The sequence below is a fragment of the Talpa europaea genome (genome assembly GCF_964194135.1).
Source record: "Talpa europaea genome assembly, chromosome: 15".
NCBI lineage: Eukaryota > Metazoa > Chordata > Mammalia > Eulipotyphla > Talpidae > Talpa > Talpa europaea.
In genome coordinates, this window is record NC_140083.1 from 57963736 (window position 1) to 57985590 (window position 21855).

A 21855-nucleotide genomic window follows, 5' to 3' on the forward strand; every position below is an offset into this window, starting at 1 on the left:
CCAGTCAACCTTCTTATGCAAAAGAGTCTTTGTTTTTGCACTCCTTACCTCCAGTGATGCCTCCTCCTCAGTCACTCACTCCTGTTCCTTTAATCTAGTTTTGAGCAGCGACTGAAACTATACCAGTATCTTTGTTTCCAGCCCCCAGTTTACAACAGATACTTGCCTCCTTTCCAGCTCACTCTTTCCAGTAATACAACTCAGTCTTTTGACTCTTAAGACTTTTTCACTGTCCCTAACCCCTTTCATATTCTAAAGACTTTCTCTGACCAATTTGGATTCTGATCAAATTCTGACCACTTTCTCTGACAGTTTGGCCCATATTTATAATAAATCCCTTACATGCTCTTTTCAACTCTGTTAGTCCTCTTTCCTTTATTTTTTTTATTTGGCAAACAAACAAACAAACAAACAAAAGTAACCCTGGGGCCTCCCCGATGGCGCAGCGGGTTGAGCACCGTGCTGTGAGGCTGTCTGAGCCTCTGCAGTGTGCATTCGATCCCAGCTGGCTGGTGGGAGTCCCACATGGTGTGGCAGACCTCTCCAGTCATGCCTGCCACTCCCCTCAGCAGTGTATTTCTGTCATCTGCCTGTTTTGCTCCCTGCTCTGTCTCTGGTGAATCCTCTCACCCTCCCGGGCCTCTGGCCTGTACCCTAGCTCTTGTATATTAAAAAAAAAAGTTGCTTTTTGATTTTGATTTTTACTTTATTGCAATTAGTCTTTTTCCTGATCTCTTACTTAGGTTTTCTAAATTCCTGCTATGAGTGAGACCATCCGGTATTTTTCTTTTTCTTTCTGGCTTACTTGGCTGAGCATGATCCCTTCCAGCTCCATCCATGTTGCTGCAAATTGCATGAGTTTATCTTTTTTGATTGCTGAGTAATATTCCATTGTGCATATATACCACATCTTCAAAATCAACAAGCAACTATAGACCAGAGACACACTACAGTGGGGGATGGGGGGAGGAGAAGAGGGATTAGGGTCAGAAAAAGGGGGTGGGAATTGTATGGGGAATATAAACAAAATGAAAATGCATACATTATGCAAAAATGAAAAATGATGTAAGAATTATATAAAATCAAATAATTTATTAAAAAATAAAATAAAAAATTATGTGGTAACTGTGGGGAAAAAAAAGTAACCGATTACTTCCTGCCTGTTCTGCAGCTATATCTGGCCTGCTGAATGTCGCTAGAGAAAAGCACTCAACCATGCCCTCTGGTTTTGCTCTCATTCTATGCCTAACTCTCAAGTTGGTGTTTGGGATTTTCTGACAATTCTCTAATGTGAAATGTAGTCCATATATAACCCATTTATTCTTCCACCTACAGGACTATTTAATACCTTATCCTCTCTCTTCAAAATGCCAAAATACTATCCCTTTCTTGTTTTTCTCAAGGCTGTTCTTGTTGAAGGAAAAAAATAGAAGCAGAAAAGAAGTTTTCTATAAGCTCCTATCAACATACCCTATTATCTTACCTCATTTCTGCTTATCCTCCATTACAAAGGTAAACTATCTATGCTTTATCTTGAGACTAATTTGGATACTAGATCCCATGCTCTCTTTTTGTCTCAAGGTCATCCCTCTGGTCGCGGGCTCAGCTCTCATTTCTCCCTTATATCATCAATGTTTGCTTCTTAAATGTATCTTCCTATCAGAATGCAAAAATGCTACAGTCTAGTTAAAAAGACAAAATTCTTGATATGCATTTTCCTGTACACTATTTTTTCCCCAATGATTTTTAGAGAGAAGCTATCATTTTTTACTTTCTACCCCAAATTCTTCTCTTCAGATTCTCTTCTCAATCCATTAGAATCAGTTATTTTGATTCATAGCACTACCTCCTTCAAACTGTTCTTATTAACTCCCAGTTATATCCATTTTGCTAATTCAGCTGGTCAGATCTCAATTTTCAACCCATGAGTGGCATTCAAAATAGCTGATCCTCCTTCTCTGAAATAATTTTTTCTTCAGAATTCCAAGAACAACATTCTTCTAGATTCCAGTAGGTTGCTTATTCTCTGTCTCTTCTGTTGATTTTTCCTATTGTCTCAAATTTGAAAATTGGTGTGCTGCCTGCTCTAATCCTCAGACCACTTCTCTTTTATGTTTACATTTTTACTTTAAGCAATCTTTACAGTTTCATGGTTTTGAAAACCAATCTTTACTGACAATACAAATATCTATGTTCCCATCCTCTCTTTTTCTTTCAACTAAAGCTATTCAAGTTTCCATCTGCCATCTCTGCTTAGAAGTCTCACAATTTTTACTGAGACTCCTGATTGCTTCCACTCTCTCCTGCTCCTTCCACAGTTTTCTTAGCTATAGCAAAATTCAACCAATCGTGCTCATATGGCCATGCAGGTGGCTGGCAGTCTTTATGACTGGTCACCAGTGCCTGTGCTCTGGAAATTGTTAAATATTTTGAATATCCTTCCTATGTAGACCATTATATAGTTGGTGGCTAGATTAATAAATAGTTGGGATTTGTTTTGGGGACTCTAAATGTTTGGTCTTTGATATTAATGGTCAAGCCTAAATGCATTAGGTTGTATTAAATGCTCTATTGTATAATATCTATACATTCTTTGCTAGAGAGATGTTTATATAACTAATATGGAAATTTTAATGTCTAACAACGTGCTTTTAAATTAGAAATTTAGTCAATAAAAATCATATTTAAATACCAATTGAGTAATTTTAGTTAAAATCTGTATCAGCTTATATTTTGTTAACTTCAGAGCTCTTATTAATATTTTGTTTATCAATTATATTAAGTCATTTGTAATCTAAAATGATTGATTTTTGAGAAAGTTGATCAATTCAAAGTTGCTCAACACCTCAGTATTTTTCCCTTTATGATATGAACATATTCTTGTTCTCAGACTACAGAGAGTTAAAGTACTTGCAAAGATCAGATGTAGTATAGCACTGAGAACAATTTTTTCTTTCTTTAAAGCAGCACACTTACTAAGAAGTCCCATTTATTAACTGGCCAGCCAACAAGATTTAGTTTTAGTGAGTTAAAACAATAAGCTGAATCTATCTCTCTCAAACATCATGAAATGCTATAAAAATGTGAATTTAAAAATGAATTCCCATAAGAGTTTTAAATCAAAGTTGGACAGTAATTGCATTTTATTGCCTTTTTCAGAAAGAAGCTTGTCAGAATGTCCAGTCTTTAATGTAGTTCAACCCACTGTATTTGTATTGGAGTTACACGGAAGAATGACACTATGAAGAATAGTGAACTTCCAAGGAATATTTTATATTTCTGCTTCTAAAATGTCATCAGAATTTTACCAGACTCTGAAAAATAATCTTGGTTTTACTGTTGGTACACATATGACATTTATCCTGCCTGCAATGGAATCTTAGCCAGCTCTAAAATAGGAAAAGAGCAACATAGTGACATATGTAATTAACATCTGGGTTTAGAGCTAGGAACAAGAAACATATGTTCAATATTAAGATAGGATTTATTCATTTTGATTTATTGTGACATTTGATTTCTGTTTTTAAAGAAATAATATTGCTTAAGCTGCAAGTGATATCACCCCTTATTTTAAAGAATTTATAGAGATAAGAAAAAATAATAAGAGCTAAATACACAATGAATATGTCTTTAACGGTGTTAAAAAAGTTGTTTATATGTCAACTAAACTCAAATGTGGGTACATGTTTGTTTAGGTACAGTAATTATTTGCTGTAATTTTTATTATACACATATATACTGCTTTGTATATAGATCTCATTTATTTCACAACACGATTCTACCTAAAGCACAATAAAATTTAAAGAAACAAAATAATTTTTGTTATCACAACTATAATTTACTTTTAGAATGAAACTACAAACATTGAAAGAAGGAGCAGTTTCTATCAGTTTCAGAGATGAGAGTGAAGATAAGTAATAATCAGGTATAAAAGGACAAGGATGTCTAAACTGATGCTTGCATCATCACTAGAAGAGATAATAGCATAGTGTACAGTGTTATCTTCATTTATGTCTGCTGCTTTAATCAACAGATTGTGTGTATGTGTGTGTGTATGTGTGTGCTTATGTGTTGGGTGATCTCAGAGATTTACAGGCATCCCTTTACCTAGGCTACTCTTTGTCTTATTTTTAATTAACTTTTTTTTATTAAGGTAACATTGGTTTACACCTCTGTATATGTATTAGAGGTACAGGTTCTCACCTATTCAAATGTATTTTATTACACAGGTCTACTACCAAAGCACTGGTAATACTTCACCATACCCAAAGAACTTGCTCTCCTCTAACAATTCTGATACCTGATTCTGTACATTTTAGAAGCCTCTTCCTTTCCTTTCTTTCACAAAGAGCAAGACTTATAACCGAGAAAACCCTCGAAGGGCATATAGTTATATTTTGATTTCAGCAAGTTAAGGTTTTTCAGTTTCATATTCAAATTGCATCTTCTACTTCCTTTCCTCCTCATTTCCCACATATTGCCAAAGATTGTTTATGTTCCTGTTTGTATTTATTACCATATTATAAATTCATTGAGAGTAAAATATATATTCTATTGTTTTAATCTCCATTTTCCCCTCTTCAACCAACTGCAAGTTCTTCAAGCATAATATCTAGTAAATGTTTAATATAAACTTGAAAATATTTACACTTATGCATAGTGATATAAAGTATTTTTAAATAGTTACAAGTAAAGGTATCATATAACAAAAAATAGACTGTGAGCTTGAGTATATAGACATAATAGGATTTTTTGCATTTCTGCCATACACATACTGTGCTATTACAAGCTGCACAGTATGAAAGAAGAAAAGTCTTTTTAGGAGGATTTTTTCAGGGATGAGAATTACCCCATCACAGAGACATTAATTATAAAATTTATAAATTTACCTAAAATCTTTTATTTTATCAGAACAAAAAATATGTATGTACAAAAACTTTCTCTGTCATTCATATCACTTGAAATAATAAAAGTATTTATGTTACATCCCTGACTTTACAGATCTTAGTATTTTTATAGATACTTTGTTAATATATATGAGGAAAGGGCAGAATTGTACCAATGATACAAAAATTTTTAAATCTTAATGTTTTACTTTGAAATCATGTGATTTCTAGGTGAATAATGTTTTCCTTAGTTAATATTAAAATAAGTTTTCATTTCTTCTATATAAACTAACAATTGGGGAAGCATCTACAATGTGTGGAGAAACAAAAAAACTTTTACTTTGATTAATCAATTTGAAGATAATTGAAAAATTATCACAATAGATATCACAGAAAACCTATGTGATTAGTCAGGTCTTACTCTTTATTCATGCTAACCAGAATTTGATGATATCCCTGTCAAATTATTATTGTTCTGTAACTCTATAATCCACATAATGCGAGTTGTACCAAAATCCATGAAGTGCCTTAGGAATAAGGGAAAGGAAAACCCAAATGTATGAATTTATGAAGGTCTTTATGAGGGCCCTGATACATATCAACAAAGACAAAATATTGAGACCAGTAAACTCCTTAGAATAGCAATCATATGTGATTCATCTTGCTAGAGTAGAATTTCCCAAACCTGTCTGAGCATCTGAAAAAACTTAAGTTCTTCAAAAAACAACACAGATAGCAAGATATCACCTTTCACTTATAGAACCAGCTTCTCTGAGCATGGGGCCTCAGAACATACTTTTTAAAACCTCCCCAAGTTATCCTAAGATGATTGATCACTAGGTACTACTTGGCACCCCTAGCCAGAGAATATTTAATGTAGGCAATCAATAAACATATGTTGAGTGGCCGAGATGCTTTTCCAAAGTGGCCCCTAATAGTGTATTCCAATCCATATTTAAACTTTGGTGACTTAACTTTTGTGAATCCAACACTGCTTTATTTATTTATTTTTAGTAGAGACAAGGCAAAGGAATAAATGAGATATAGGCTTCATATCTCAGGAAGATAAATTATTATACTTTAAATACTGAAAAATTCTATAAAATTAATCACCAGGATTTTACTTTTGGGATAAAGCACACCTACAAAATCTGTTTTCTCTGCTATCCTCAAGGGACTATCCTTAGACAAATTGGGATACCTTCCTTGAAAATCCAGGGCTAGAAACTGGCATATTCTCACTTAGAGCATTTCTCTGATCTGTTATTCCATAATAATATCTCAGATTTGATGATATCAAATCTGATATCATCACTTATATCTTGAAGCTTAATCTACCCCAGATAAAAACAGCATGAGGCCTGAAATTTCTTCAACCTTCTCATCTCTGATACTAAAGAATAGAGATGCAAAACAGCACAAAATAAAAATATCTCTTCTTGGGGCTTCTACAGTAGTATTTCAAGCTAGCACATCACCAAATGTGGATTTGTCTCTGTTCAGCAACTATTGTGATGGGTGACCTCGATCACTAGCCTTGCTGTGCTGACCTGCACTTTTGTAGCTCTTCCCTCTTTATATATGCCTGACTCCTTTGCTCTCCCCTCTCATAACAGTACTCTGCTACCACTTGTGTGTGAACCATCCTGGGAGCAGACACCTTGGAAAGCTTATTGAAGCTGCCATGTGAAGACAGACTTTATTCATTCTAGGAGCGGGAATCAGAAGCCGCTCCACTTGGCACTTCAATATCTGTCTATTAGACATTTTGTCAATTGTCCCTAAAAGAGATAATCTTTAAAACAGCTTTAGCATAATCATTAAGGCAGCCCTGTCATGCGAAGATGACGATCCCATTCACCATCCTCAGCACATTCCCTCATAGTCCTGCCAGACCCATGTGGTCCTTAACTATAGGGTATGTGAGTGGATGTGACTTTCAGAGAATGTCAGATAGTAAAGGTCACCAAGTTAGTAAAGGTCATGTCACATTCTATATTCCTGAATATGTAAAAACCACTTGAAACCCAATGAAATAAATTTAAGTTGCTTCGATTTTTGTGGAGCAGAAAAGGCTTTGCTGTAACTCATTTCCCATTACTCACTGATTGAGACATAGACCAGATATATTCAAAAGATACCATCCATAGTATGTAAAATACAATATCTGAATTCATCAATATATCTTTCCATAATCATTTTTAGAGTAGCTTTCCCAGTAGCTAACATAGTTTTCAACAATTATTTTACATCTTTGTTCTCAGTTTCCCTGTTGTTCTCAGTTTCCCTGGTTCTGTTCCTGTGAACATATATTGTTCATTTTTTCCCTTTCCTCATAACCACCTACTGTCAATGTGCTGTGAGAGAGCTTTCTGAGGTCTGCAAATGTGACCCAGTGCATTATTAGTGCACACCCCTGAGAGCCACGCCTGGCCGTGTTGCTGGACTTGGCACTGGGTGGCCAGTGGTGCCTGTCTCTCAGCTGGCAGCTGGCAGGCCTCTCAAGATCAGTCTCTCCAAGCAAGAGGTATTTTTATGAGGTTCTTGTGGGATGACATACTAGAGCATAAGGGGGAAATGTAAAAATTACATTAATACTTATTTTTTAACATTTAAACTTTTTCAAACTTTGGGTTTTTTCCCTAGAAATTTTAAAACCTTTATCATCTGTTAGTGTAGTAGTTCATGTATAACACATATATGTAGATAATATGTTTTGGAAGTGTGAGCTAATTTCTTTTAAAAAAAACAAAACCGGGTAAGATATAAGAATAAATAAATTGAGACCACTGCTAAATACTTTTCAGAGGCAAATTTTCCATCCCTTAGGTTTTAAAAAGCAACACAAATCCCATTTATCAATATATACTAACAATTCTGTTACAAGTCATTTAAAATATTAAATATTGATGAAACTGTAACTGTGCTATACATGAGTAACAATGAGTAACATTGTTACATGAGTAACAATGGAGTGAATGTATTCAATGAATTCTTTAAACTCTGAAACAAGATGAAAGCATGTCAATGGAATAGGTACTTTTTCCTTGCAGTTTCCTTTGTCTAGCACATATTTTCCCCACTTTCTATTTATTAAATCCTATTTGTCTTTTAATAACAACCTGAATGCCACAAGTCTGGGATATCTTCTTGCCTCACTCAGAACTAAGTTAACGGAACCTCCTAAAGTGCGCAAGCGCTTGTCTTTGATACAAGCAGTGTTTTCAGCTGAGTGATTACCAACCTGGAAATAATAATGTAGTAAAATATTCTTGAGTACATACATGGTAAAAACCAATAATCAAAAATAAGTGAGGCCCTACTGTAATGTAGGCCAATGTCTGACCCTGGTTACATTGGGATAAAAAGGGGTAGGGTGATAAATTGTCCATCATCTAAAGTTGTGGTTTTCCAACATTATGTGTTTATCAACACCTAGGAGACCTCAGCAAAACACAGACTGCTGGGCCATATCTCAAGTGTCTGATTTAGTAGATCTAGGATGGGGTAAAAAACTGCATTCTTATAAGATCCTGAGCACGGTCCAGGAACTGTGCTTCAAGAACCACTGGTCATAGGAAGGGAGGGCAGAGACTTGAATGTTTCACCTCTTATTCTTAACTATCTGCAATTTAGTGCAGTCACTCTTGACAATTCCAGCTCTTCCCTCCACCCCATAATCCTTAGTAGCCCTGTGATGTGAATTGGGGACTGTCTTCTCTTAGATGGGCCTATTCACCAACAAATCCCAGTATTACTCATAGTATTATCCAAATATCCATAGTATTACCCAAGCCATAGCATTACTCCAGTTACCCAAAGTATTATCCCAAGCATAGTATTACCAAAGTCAACATCCTGAATCAGTGCTGCTGCACAGTTAGAACACAATTGTGACTATAATCCTTAATATACCATAAGTTTAAATTTCAACAGGTATTTCTTAACATATACTGATACACAGCATGTAAGTTAAAAAAAAATTCAAACCATGATTACAGAATTAATCCTAAGCTCCAAGGTTGTTATATTAGCAGCAAAAAGAAAACAGGGTTCTTCGACCATTTATAAGTCCCAGTTATGGGGTCAGTTATTGTCCTGTTACAATGCCTCTAACTTTAACATGTGTCTGTATATGCATATTATATATGTGTTTCTTAGGTCAAAGTATAACCCATGTGCTAACAGCATTTGATCAAGGCTTCAGAGTCCAGTAATAGCATATTAGTAGCCTAGTTAAGGTGCACTATCAGGACCACAAAGATGAAGGGGGAAAGAAGGAGGTTTCCAATATTTTAATCAGGAACCCATAGTAGAGGCAGTAATTTAAAGTGCTTCTGTTAGTTACTCACAGGTCAGTCAACAATAGGCATATTGCTAGCCAATTCTCTAAACTGGGGTAATAGCAACATAGACCTCCAATTATTTCTGCAAAGCACTTTGCCGTACAGTATCTGGCCATATTAAAAGAAAAATAATCAGGCTCACAAGGTAATAAGCATATATGATTGAAAACCAGCAGAAACACTAGGCAATAGAAACATGCATTGGGCTCCATATTGGAGTTGTTAGGAAGACTTAAAAATAGCTAGTTTATTACTTCCTAAGAAATCATTAAAATGACAATTTTCATCAAAGAAATAAAATGGAAATTTTAACACTAGATGTTATAATATTTGAAATGAAGTACTCAAAGGGTGGGATTTAACAGTATATTAGTCACAAACAGAAGTTAAATAACCCAGAAGGATTGGTTACAAGAAACTTTTCAGAATTAAGTCATGGAGGATAAAACAAGAGGAAAGGTGTGAGACACAGGGGCTACAGTGGCAAGGATTAACATATATGTGATTCCAGTCTCAGAAAAAGATGAGAGAGGAAATGTGTAAAATAATTGAAGTGACATGACTGAGAATGTCCCCAAAACTGACGAAAGTCAACATGGCACAAATTCAAGAAACATTAAAGCTTGAGCACAATAAATGAAACAGTGTCATGTCCGAGCACATTAACATGAAACAGCAGAAAACTAAAGATGAGAAGGAAAATATTAAAGGCAAATAAAGAAAATAGAAAAAATACTTTTAGAGATGCAATGATGATAACAGATGGATTCTAGATTCCAGTGGAGACTGGAAGACAATGAAATGATAGCTTTAAAGTTTTTAAAATAAAGTCATTGCTATCCAAATACTATAGTCAGCAAAATTATCCTCCAATAGGAGGTAAAGTAAATCTTTTCAGCAAATACAAATTTATAGATTTTGTCAGCAGTAAGTTCATATTCAAGGAACTAGTAAGTGGTGTTCTTCAGACAGAGGGAATGCAATCTCATGGGAAGTCAGACCTGGATGCAGCAAAAATGAGATATATGGAAGGATTAAACAAATATTGCTTGCATAAAACAACAATATTAATAGAATAAAATTTATGAATACATAGATACATAGTATAGTATATACAACTCAAGTAAGTTGAACAGAAAAATAATCCATAGTCACAGGAGAAAGCACAGAGAATTTTATAAATATTTTGACAGAAAATATAATATTGTATATAACAACTTGTGAGGTGCAATTAAATCTTGATTACAAAGAGGATTTAGAATTTTGAATGTGTAAGTGTAGACAAGTTGAAAATAAACAAGTAACTATCTGTGGATGTTATAAATAGAAGAGCAAATTATAAGGAACAGAAGAAAGGGAATAATTAAAGATCAAAATTTATTAAATACAAAAAAATACAACTGAGAGGTCAGTACATCCCTCATTTTATTCTTAGTCAAGGATTTGTAAATTTCATTGCCCTCTGGAAAAACTGAACAGGAAATGACATAGGTGTAAAATGGAAGCCTGTTCATCTCCTCAGATCCTATAAATGTTAGAAGCATATCAGAGTATGCTACAAATAACTTTATACTAGAAAACTAGCACAAATTTCTGGACAACTATAATATAATAAATAGACCCAAGAAAAAAATTGAAAATGTGATTTAAATGTGATCTGTCCTATAATTCTTAATTCAATTGAATCTCCAGACCTAGATGGGTTCCCAATTAAAAAAAATAAGATTACTTCTATATAAACTTTTCTAGAGTAGGGGGAAAAGCAAGAATGCCTTTTATATGGGGCCAACATATTGTTGATTCTGAAAATTTTGAGGATATTTTAGGGGAGAAATATTTGAGGCCAGCCTCTCATAGAGTCGAAAATAAGAGACATGAACTGTGCTCCACCAAAGAGAATATCCAAACAGCATATTAAAATATGTTCAGTCTTATTTCAGGGATAATATAAACTCAAAATGTGATGAGATCCACATTCTCCAGAGTGGTCCTAATTAAAAAGATTGAAAATACCAAACATTGACAAGATTGTGGAAAACTGGAACACTTATTCATTGTAAGTAAATTGGTCATTACATATAATGTTGAAGCATATCCTCTAATCCAGAAATTCTACTCCTAGGTATATGAACCTAGGTATATGAGTGAATTAGGAGACATTTATATAACAGAAGGCCGATAACATTACTTGTAATAACCCCAAATGTCTGTAGAGAGGAATCTACAAATGAATGGTCATGTATTCCTATCAAAGAATACAGCAGAGAAAATGCAAGCCCCTCTGGTTTTTTCTAATCTAAATTGGAAGTCATGAAGTACTGTGTTTGTGATGAGGGGACATACATTCTTCTTACTGTTTTTAAACTATCATGTGGTTACATAGGTGTTCCCTCATTAATTAATCCTTTAACTGTCTAATTTTCCTTTGTAGATTTTCTGGATATGTGTTATTTTTGCAATCTGAAAGGCTAAAAAATAAAAACTATCTCCCAGAGTGGTGAGGGACATTGTTATTCTTACTGCTTTTGTTTCCTTACTACCTTCTAAAGCTTGTCTTTCGTTCTGGACAACCTACCCCTACCTCCTTGTTGATGTCAATCTTCCTCTCAAAGCTTTCTCACAAGAATGCTGAGATCCAACTACACTTTTTTTCAAAATCCCTGTGGAAGATAAGATAATGGCATTCCAAAAAGGTCCACATCCTAATCCCCAGAACCTGAGACTTTATTACCTTACATGACAAAAGGGGTTTTGCAGATAAAATTAAGAGTCTTGAAGTGGTGATACTATCTGGATTATCCAGGTGAGCCAAAGTATACCAGGAGGGTTAGAGTGAGTGTCAGAGAAGGAGATATAAGGCAGAGGTTGGAGTGTACCATGGGGAAAAGTGGCACAAGCCAAGGATTGCAGGTAGCCTCTAAAAGTTGAAAAAGGCAAGGAAATCATTTTTTTCCTCAGTCTTTAGAAAGGGCCAGTCAGCTAACACCCGTAGTTTAGTCCTCATAAGACCCATTTGCAGACTGCTGACCTTCAGAACTGAAAGAAAATAGATTTGTGTTGTTTTAAGTTACCAGTTTTGTGGCAATTTGTCACAGCAGCAACAGAAATCTAATAAAATCCCTTCCTTATTTTTTACTGTGACCTTTCCTATGTGATTTGGTTCTACTCAAAACACTTCCTAAGGCCAACTCTAATAAATCCTACCCAGTGTTAGAGACCTAGTTTAGATGCTCACTTTTCCCTGAAATCTTATCACAGCAGAAGTAATTTGTACTCCTCTAAGATGCCAGGACACATTAATAGCACAAGTAGTCCATGAATCATATATTTCTGCAAGTCATTTGAGACTGAGCTTCTCCACCTTCTTGGTCTAGTTTCCTGTTCAGGGATCCTACACATTTGAGGCATGCACACTTGTTGAGTGCATGTGCAACTAACAAAATAGTATTGTAAAGTATTTTAAATACTCCTAGTAACAATTCATTAACTAGTTGATATTCTATATGAAAATATAAAAGTAAACATACATTTGCAACTTCATATGGTCCATTTAATATCTGTTCCATGTAATGATTTAGATCTCTGAATCTTTTATGATCTGAATTTGTAAAAGGTAAGTGCCACCAATGAGGAAACCTGTTTTAAGAGAAAACAAAAAGTATGTCTTCGTTAGTTTGAAAATTTGTATCTGCATGTGAGGATTGCATATGAACTTACAGCTGCATCAGATGAAAGGGCCAATGAAAATATTTTTGAAAACCACATAAAACACAAGATTAATTGTGAGAGTTTCATTAACATGGTTGTGGTCACTTGTGATATTTTAACTGTCATTGATTTTCATGCTAATTTAATTTAACATATTAAATTAATATATATCCTCCTCTTACTGTACTAGTGGCAGACCACACATTTTGTCTTTTAAATACATGCGGGGGTTTTAATGAATACTGTCTGAAGTTAATGATTCATAATTTTCCAAGAAGGTCAGATTGTATTGCTTTTTCTGGATTCACTAGAGACATTTTTACACTAACCATATTAAACATTTTACCAAGTGACAAATGCTTTCATCTGGTCTAAGTCTTTTGGAACAAAGTAGCAATTTCCCAGGGAGTGTGACTTCCAGAACTTTCTCTGTCCTAGCTAATGATTCATCTTGATGGGCTAGATGTGAAGACAAATCTTTGAGTGGGATGATCTGTTAATGACTAGCATTTGACAATACATGCTATGGCTCTGATAAGATGGTTAAATACGTCCTATCAAGAACTCATAGTAACATTTCCTGCCTAGCTTCTTGTTACTACTTCCTTCATACTTCTGCATCTTTCGTGAGACCTTTCCCTGGAGAAAGGTACATACGGAGCAGTGAAATGTTGCCAGGAAACACACTCAAGTATGTGACAACTGCAGGCCACCCATCCACTAATTCTTGTTGGAGATGTCAGGGAAGTTCAAAATTGTGTGCTTTTTATATGTAAATAATTGACATGCTATTTTAAAAGGTGTTTTGCAACTCTAAGGCTTAAAGTATTACACTTTTTATCCATACTTAGTTATTATAAAATAACTAATTATAAAACTTACTAATTATAAAAATTAGTACCATACACAATTAGTCAAAACATATACAAGCATTTGATAAAATAATGGATTGGGCTGGGCTGGTTTAAAATATTAATTTGTATATCTTTGGATTAATTTTCTTACTGATAGAATAAAATGGTGTTCGATGTCGATGCTATTCCCTAGTTATTTTTTTTTTTTTAATTTTTTTTTTAATAGAGGCATGCTTTATTTATTTGTTTGCTGGTTTGTTTGTTTGTTTTGTTTATACATGCACTGGGTACAGTCAGAAGTGCGGGAGGGAGGGTGAGAGAATTCACCAGAGCCAGAGCGGGGAGCAGAGCAGGCAGAAGGACCAAAGTACACTGCTGAGGGGAGCAGCGGGCGGCAGGAGAGGTCTGCGCGCCATGTGGGACCCTCCTCCGGTGGCTGGGGAGCAGCCGGGGATCGAACCGGCGCCGCAGAGGCCGCGCGCAGTTTCGCAACCCAGCGCTCAACCGCTGCGCCACCGGGGAGGCCCTCCCTAGTTATTTTTTACATGATGTACTACAATTTTTTTTCTTAAAAGTAAGTACATAAGAATTGAGGAATTCAGCTATAGTCAAATCATTCAATTGTTGGAAATGTTTTCAGAGTTACATGTAAATATAGCATAGCAATTAGTTCTTTAAAATTATTATGAATGATCTTTTATCTGACAATTCCATCATGTCCTCCCTCAATTTTGTTCACAACAAAGACTTTGAAACACCTGACTTGCAAACAAATTTGATACCTGCTTAGTAGAGGAATTCATTTTCTCAATACCAAAACAACTAATTTGATTTGTGCTTTTGTCTGATCCTTGGTTTTTCACTCATTGGGACAATGTACCAATATAAGATTCTGGATGGTTGGAAGAAGAGCAATGGTGAAAGTAAAGAAGGACAGGAAATCGACCTTCTCAAGCCGGTTAATTTTTTAAGGATCATTAATTTTAAGGAAGATTTTCATGCCTGTGTTATCTTGGAAGGTACTTTGAGGAACAAATAGCTCAAAAATGAAGACCACTGTTATGTACTGTTGCTAAATGGAATTTTACTCTTTGTGTTATATTTTCCAGATAGAGTTTACATCAACCTCACAGTGCTTCTCTCTCAGTAAATTTAGGAGTCAGAGGAAATCTTGCCCTTATCCTTCATTTATATGCATTGCTGTAAACCATAGTTCCTTTGGGAATGTCAGCATACAGATACTGTTGAGGGCACATAGGATTAAATGTTCCTCCCTTTCACACACTGCTTGAATCCCTTTAAAATCAACTTAGGTACCATTACCAGGCAGCAATTGTTGAGCAAAGCAGAATCCTAATTAAAGCTGAGAATCTAGAGAAATGTGTATATGGAAAGAGGTATCAACATTTTTAATGTTTTACAAGTTTTGTTAATGTATATTAGAAATATAAAAGTAGAAAAAGGAGGTTTTTTGAAAGCCAGAGGACATTTAACAAGGATTAATTTATACTTTTAAATCATTAATTAGTATGGTATGATGGCAATCACTAATGTTGAACTCAATATTTGCAGGCAAACCTTGAATTTCTTTTTTGTCATGCTAGTGGGTTGTTTTTTTTTTTGGCAACTCTTAAAGCTGATGATTCTTTTAAAGGTCTCACAGCAATATTCCTCCTAGCTCACTCTCTTGAGCATGCAATTACTTGTTGAATTCCCAGTGTTTACATCATCTGTATTACAATGTCTCTGTGACACCTAGATTTTCATCAATGTGAACTGCTACTGACTAATATTCATATTTCACAGCAAACGCAATCCATTCATAACTTTGCCTTGTTTATGTTTGGAAAATGACTAAATCCTGAAAGTCTAGCAAAAACTCATAAATAAAACATTTCAAGTTAGGTAAGGACATTCGCCTTATTAACGGACCATCTATTTACCAAAAATCCTAAGATAGATACAGTAACAAGTGCGATATCACAATTTCTGGGAAGATCACCTTTGTAAGTCAAGATAAACACTTGTTCACTAAAGTCTGTGACCTGAATTTGACTCGTTCTGTGTGATGAATTTTGGAAGGATTACTTGAACTGAAGTTATTTTCACTGTATATTTAGTTCTCTTATGTTTAATATTTTTTCCATTATAAAATGAAAGAAAGCAATGGCTTTTAAGATTGCTTCAGAATGAATGTAACAAATTAAATTTATATAATGCAAATCAAAGTTAATAATGACAATGACAGGGATTTGAATAACTAATTTTACTAAAGTACTAATTGATGATAATAAATTTAATGTTTTTCAGGGACTGCAAATAAACATATCAGCTTTTTATTGCAGTTATATGCCAAAAAATCGATTTATTTGATTTTGTGCTATATTTTCAATTTCACTTTTTTTTAATAGAAAAAACTAAAAAATTTAAACAGGCAAAGAAAATAATTAGCTGATAACTGGTAAAAAATGAAATCAGTTCTGAATTCTTTTCTGCCCATAATATCAATGTCTAGAAGCAAACAGAAAGTTGCAAAACTCATTTTAAGTGATGAAAGGTTCCTTACTCCCACAGCAATATAGACTTTGCTGGAATAGGTTCAGTGGCTTTGGAGTCAGAATGCTGTGTTGCACACAATTAGAAATCCCATAACCCTAATTTTCCCTTATGTTCAAGGAGGAGGACAGTGTCTTACTCTGGGAGAATCAAAGATGCAAACTGCTTCTGAAGGTGGCTGTGAAGTTTTGAAAACTGGTCAAATGATTTTTCTGTCAAACTTCTTTCATTGTTGCTGTGTGTCACCTGGATAAGATATAGCTGCAGAAAATAAATAGACACAAATCAAAAGATGTCATTATCAACCTGTGATATGTTCTAAAGTCTGGTTTCATGTAAAATAAACAACGCAATAACCTTTCTGCTAAAAAATTATCACAAAACTAAGAGATGCAATTTGGAAAGGCAAAAATTGCTTATAAACACAGTAACATACACCATAATCTTAAGTACTGGGAACAGACTGCCTACTCTCTATGGTATTGTTAGAGTTTTTTTTATATATATATATATATACTTTAATTAGCTCTGGATTTATATTCTACCATAGGGCAGGAACTGTTTCTTTGATGTGGTTGTTACGATTTTTCCCTAGAATATTGTACTCAATGGCACTTCTGCTCAAACTGTAACTGAATTTTCATTTGCATTGTAAAAAAAAAAATGATGGTACAAGGAAGGAGGTGTAGCACAGTGAAGGGAATCTGAGGTAACTCAAATGATATTTAAGTCAAGATGACAACTGGAGACTTACATTACTGGTTTTCTTGCTGAGCCCTAAAATTGTTGCTCTTAGAATTGACCTTGTTGCACTCGGCGAAAAGGATTCTTGGGGAAAGGTCTGTGAAGTAGATTTGGCATGGCTTATGGCTGACATTTGTGCCAGTATGTGGATCAAATTGTTTAATTTAACAGGGAAACACTCCAGGCTTTCCTTTATCTTCCTAGAGAAAAGAAAAAGAAGAGACAGTGAGTAATTTTCCTCAGAGTTGACTCATTTCATTTATGATTTATTTCTTTGTGTTTGTTAGGTATGGGTAAAAAGCAACAACCATGTATGTTTCTTTGGAACCCAACTAGTAAATATTATTTTTATAAACTTGAAGTTCACATCTTGAGATGTTAGCAAATGTATGCTTATTCTACTTTTTATATATGCTTCCTGTTCCACTCCAATTCCATCTAAAACCATTCTACTTACATCATAGAGTGTATATACCATGATGCATATAACATACACACATATAATCTCTCTAACTATTAAATCTTAAAAATTCTCTAAAATTCTTTATATGCACACCTCTGAAAGTCATTTTGATTATGTGAAGCTCATTCTTTAGTAAATTCCTCAGACACTGCGCAAGGAAGTATGTTTCGGAGTTTCTGCATGTTGACGTTTGTGGCCTGTACATTTGAAAGTCAGTTTGGCTGTATATTATGTCCTTGGCTCACATTTTCTCTTTTTTGAGAGCCATAAAGATATTCTATTTTCTTCTGAAATAAAGTACTACTGTCCCAAACTCTGATAACATAATGAACTTTTCACATTAAATGACTGGGTCTGGTCTTTTTGCCTAGATGCTTAAAGGAAGTTTCTTCTTCAGAGTTCAATAGCTTTTCTAAACTATGTTTCAGGTTGCTCATTCTGGGAATTTTTCTGAATATGCATTATGTCCTTTTAGTATGTAATTTCAAGATAATATTTCAGGATACTTCTTAAATTATGATGTTAGTATTAATTAAAACCCCAAATATGTAATTACATTTGAAATCATTTTAATGTATTATTTTGGTTTACTTTTCCATATAGTATGCTGGATCTTCATTGTTTTTCTTCATTTTTTATTTTAAATTAAGAAGTCCTCCTTTTCTTTTTTTTATTTTTTATATTCCCCATACAATTACAACCCCCTTATTTTGACCCCATCCCTTCTTTCCCCGCACCCCACCCCCCATAGAGTGTCTCTGGTTCATAGTTGTTTGTTGATTTTGATATTTTCTTTCTTATATTTATTCTTTTTCCTGTCCCTTATTTAAGTTTTCTAGATTCCTGCTATGAGTGAGACCATCCGGTATTTTTCTTTTTCTTTCTGGATTATATCGCTGAGCATGATCCCTTCCAGCGCCATCCATGTTGCTGCAAATTGCATGTGTTTATCTTTTTTGAATGCTGAGTAATATTCCATGGTGTATATGTACCACATCTTCTTGATCCAGTCATCTATTTTTGGGCATTTGGGTTGTTTCCAAAGCTTAGCTATTGTAAACAGTGCTGCTATAAACATAGGGATGCAGGTGCCCTTTGGAATTAATGTTTCTGTGTCCTTTGGGTAAATACCTAGGAGTGGAATTGCTGGATCATATGGAAGCTCTATGTTTAGTAGGTCCAAAAATCTCCACACAGCTCTCCATAGTGGTTGGACCAGTTTGCATTCCCACCAGCAGTGCAGGAGAGTTCCTTTTTCTCCACAACCTCGCCAACATTTGTTGTTGCTAGTTTTTTTAATATGTGCCATTCTCACTGGTGTGAGATGGTATCTTACTGTAGTTTTGATTTGCATTTCCCTGATTATAAGTGATGTTGAACATTTTTTCATATGCCTGTTGGCCATTTGCATTTCCTCTTCAGAGAAGTTTCTTTTTAGCTCTTCTGCCCATTTTTTTGACTGGATTATTTTCTTTGTTTTTGTTGAGTCTCATGAGCTCTTTGTAGATTTTTGTGATCAGTCCTTTATCATTAGTATTGTATGCAAAAATGTTCTCCCAGTTGGTGGGGTTTCTCTTTGTTTTTGTTATTGTCTATTTTGCTGTGCAGAAGCACTTTAATTTGATGTAGTCCCAGCTGTTTATCTTTGTCTTCACTATCACTGCTTTGGGTGATGTGTCTGTAAAGATGCCTTTGATGTGCATATCATGTAGTGTTTCACCTATATTTCCTTCTATATATTTTATGGTTTCAGGTCTTATGTCCTCCTTTTCCTTAATCTTTTCCTCTTTAGTGATGTGTTATATTGTTAAGTTCATTACTTCATTCTAGTTCATTTTTTTAGATTTATGTTTTATTTCTAGTTCTTTTGAGGATTCAATCCCCTCTTTTCAGGGTTCTTCTAATTGTGATCTATATTGTTCCTTCATGGCTTTATCACTTTATTAATTTTTTTAGGTTAATTTAAAATATACTGATACAGTTTATCCCTTTGGTGAGGATGTCTTTCTGGCATAATTTTAGTGTAGGAATTTCATTTTACATCTTTTTTCTTTTTCTTACTATATTTTGTATGACATTCAAACAGGATCCATTCCTCTTGCTTGTTTTAATATGAAATTGGCATTTCTGAACTTTCAGTAAGGAATAGAGCATCTTCAAGGGTCAGATGCTCCCTTTTCTGTTGCTGTCATTAGTAAAAAATTGTTGTTTCATACTTTCTGAGTTATGCTTCCCTACCCCCATTTTTTCCTGGACTTTGGTTTTTCTTTACACCTGTGATCTTTCTCTTCTCAGTTTGGATTATACTTTTAGCAATTTCTCTTCATCATAGCACTTTTTCTTGGAAGGGAGCTCTAATTACTTCCAGTTTCTTGAAAATTCATAGACTTGTCTAACTTTTCAGAATCCTGGCCATTCCCTGTGAATTTGAGTGTGTAAAAATCCTTCTCAGTTTCACCTGCTGTTCTGGAAATCGTCTGCTCAGCTTTTCAGTGAGTGCCTACTGGCTCTTTGGAGAACTGTCCTAAGGACTCAGCAGTCAGATGACGTTTGGTAGAAAATGGGGAAAGGGATTATGGAGACAGGTAACAGTATTGCAATTTTAGATAGTATGATTAAGTGTAATCTCACTAAAAAGATGAGTAGGTGATTTTACAAAGACTTTAATTTTCCCTGAGTGGAGGGCATGGGAATTTCTGATGGAGGACATACTAGGCAGAAGTTACAGCTAATCCAGAATGACTCCAGCTAGTCTAGCAGTGTGGCTGGAAGAGGGAGTGAGGCAGGAAGAGGGGAATCAGGCAAAGGATAAGAGCAATGTCTTGTAAGGATCTTAAATCATGTGAAATGTGTGTAGAAGAAGATAGGAGTCAAAAATCACAATTATATGCCATGCCATAATTTTTTTTATTTAGTGATATATTTTGTAAGAAAAAAAATGTGTGGTAACTAGTGCATAGGAAGTGGTCCAAAACAACTAGTCCATGCCATTTCCTAGAATTGTTGATAGCATTAAAAGCAAAGGCAATGGAAATAGAAAAATATTATGCAACTATTATTTCAGGAAGCTCACTACCAAATAAGTAAGGAAGTGAATAAAGATTAGAAATTATAGCTGGAGGAATACAAGAGAAAACAAAGGTACAGATACATGGTTCTGAAGAAATTGACTCATAGTATACACAAAACAGACATTTGATAGGGATTAAAACAAGAGGCAACTTTAGAATTTTTCTTCTTTTTTTTTCCTCCCCTTTCTCAGCTTCATGGTTTAGAATTTGGCTTAAAACAAATGAGCAAACGGGCCTCCCCGGTGGCGCAGCGGTTGAGCGCTGGGTTGCGATGCTGCCCGCAGCCTCTGCAGTGCCGTTTCGATCCCCGGCTGCTCCCCGGCCACCAGAGGAGGGTCCCACATGGCGCACTAGACCTCTCCTGCCGCCCGCTGCTCCCCTCAGCAGTGTACTTCTGTCCTTCTGCCTGTTCTGCATCCTGCTCTGACTCTGGTGAATTCTCTCACCCTCCAGCGCTTCTGACTATACCCAGTGCTTGTATAAATAAATAAATCTTAAAAAAAAAAAAAATTAAAAAAAAAAAAAATGAGCAAACAAATAAAATTTTGCCAAGATGAAATTTCAGGTGTTCAGATTTCATTGACAAGGTCAGCAAGTCTTCACAACCACCAACATGTGCATAAGAACAAAGATTCTAGGTACTCTGGCCTTGACTATGAATAAATAATTCTTATACCTTCCTTAGAAAAATTAGCCAAATCAGAACAAATGAAATTAAGGAGCTAGGGAAATATCAGTGGACACACTTATTAAATATAAGTACTATGCCAGTGAAATGATATTCTAAGTTTTATCTCTCACCAAATCCAGCTAATTTTATTGGTGATATTAAAATGAAATCTTATGCAAACAAGAAAATAAAACTTAACAATCATATAGAAAAATCAATAATGATAAGTTGTGCTGTAACTACAATAATGTAAGTTTTTATAATATGAAAACATATATTAGGTCTAGTAAATTATTTCAGTCTAGTTGCTTGGCACATCCCTGGAACGCAGCAATTGTATGCAATGCACAAGGCCTGGAATGCCAGTGAGGACTGTCTGACAATGTGCATAGCCTCTGTGGAGATAACAGCTGCTGTGAAACAGCTCCATCTGCACTATTCATCTTTTTTAACTAATGATTTCTGATCCTCTTGGTAGGTGTATTAAACTTTCCAAATGCATTTAACCTTTAGACTGATCAATTCCCAGAGTTCAAAACACCTTTTTTTTTTTTTTT

General features: G+C 34.8%; 1 protein-coding gene across 4 annotated transcripts in view; it reads right to left on the reverse strand.

Annotated features, from left to right (window-relative positions):
* The window catches only part of PIK3C2G (phosphatidylinositol-4-phosphate 3-kinase catalytic subunit type 2 gamma), a gene marked incomplete at both ends in the record, with an annotated part of 286347 nt that overhangs the window by 45796 nt on the left and 218696 nt on the right, over positions 1-21855 (reverse strand). For all 4 annotated transcript variants that reach the window (XM_084255119.1, XM_084255118.1, XM_084255117.1 and 1 more), the window contains 3 exons: positions 12760-12868; positions 16490-16611; positions 17105-17294. In XM_084255119.1, the coding sequence (XP_084111245.1) occupies positions 12760-12868; positions 16490-16611; positions 17105-17294 (421 nt within the window). The remainder of the gene's footprint in view (positions 1-12759; positions 12869-16489; positions 16612-17104; positions 17295-21855) is intronic.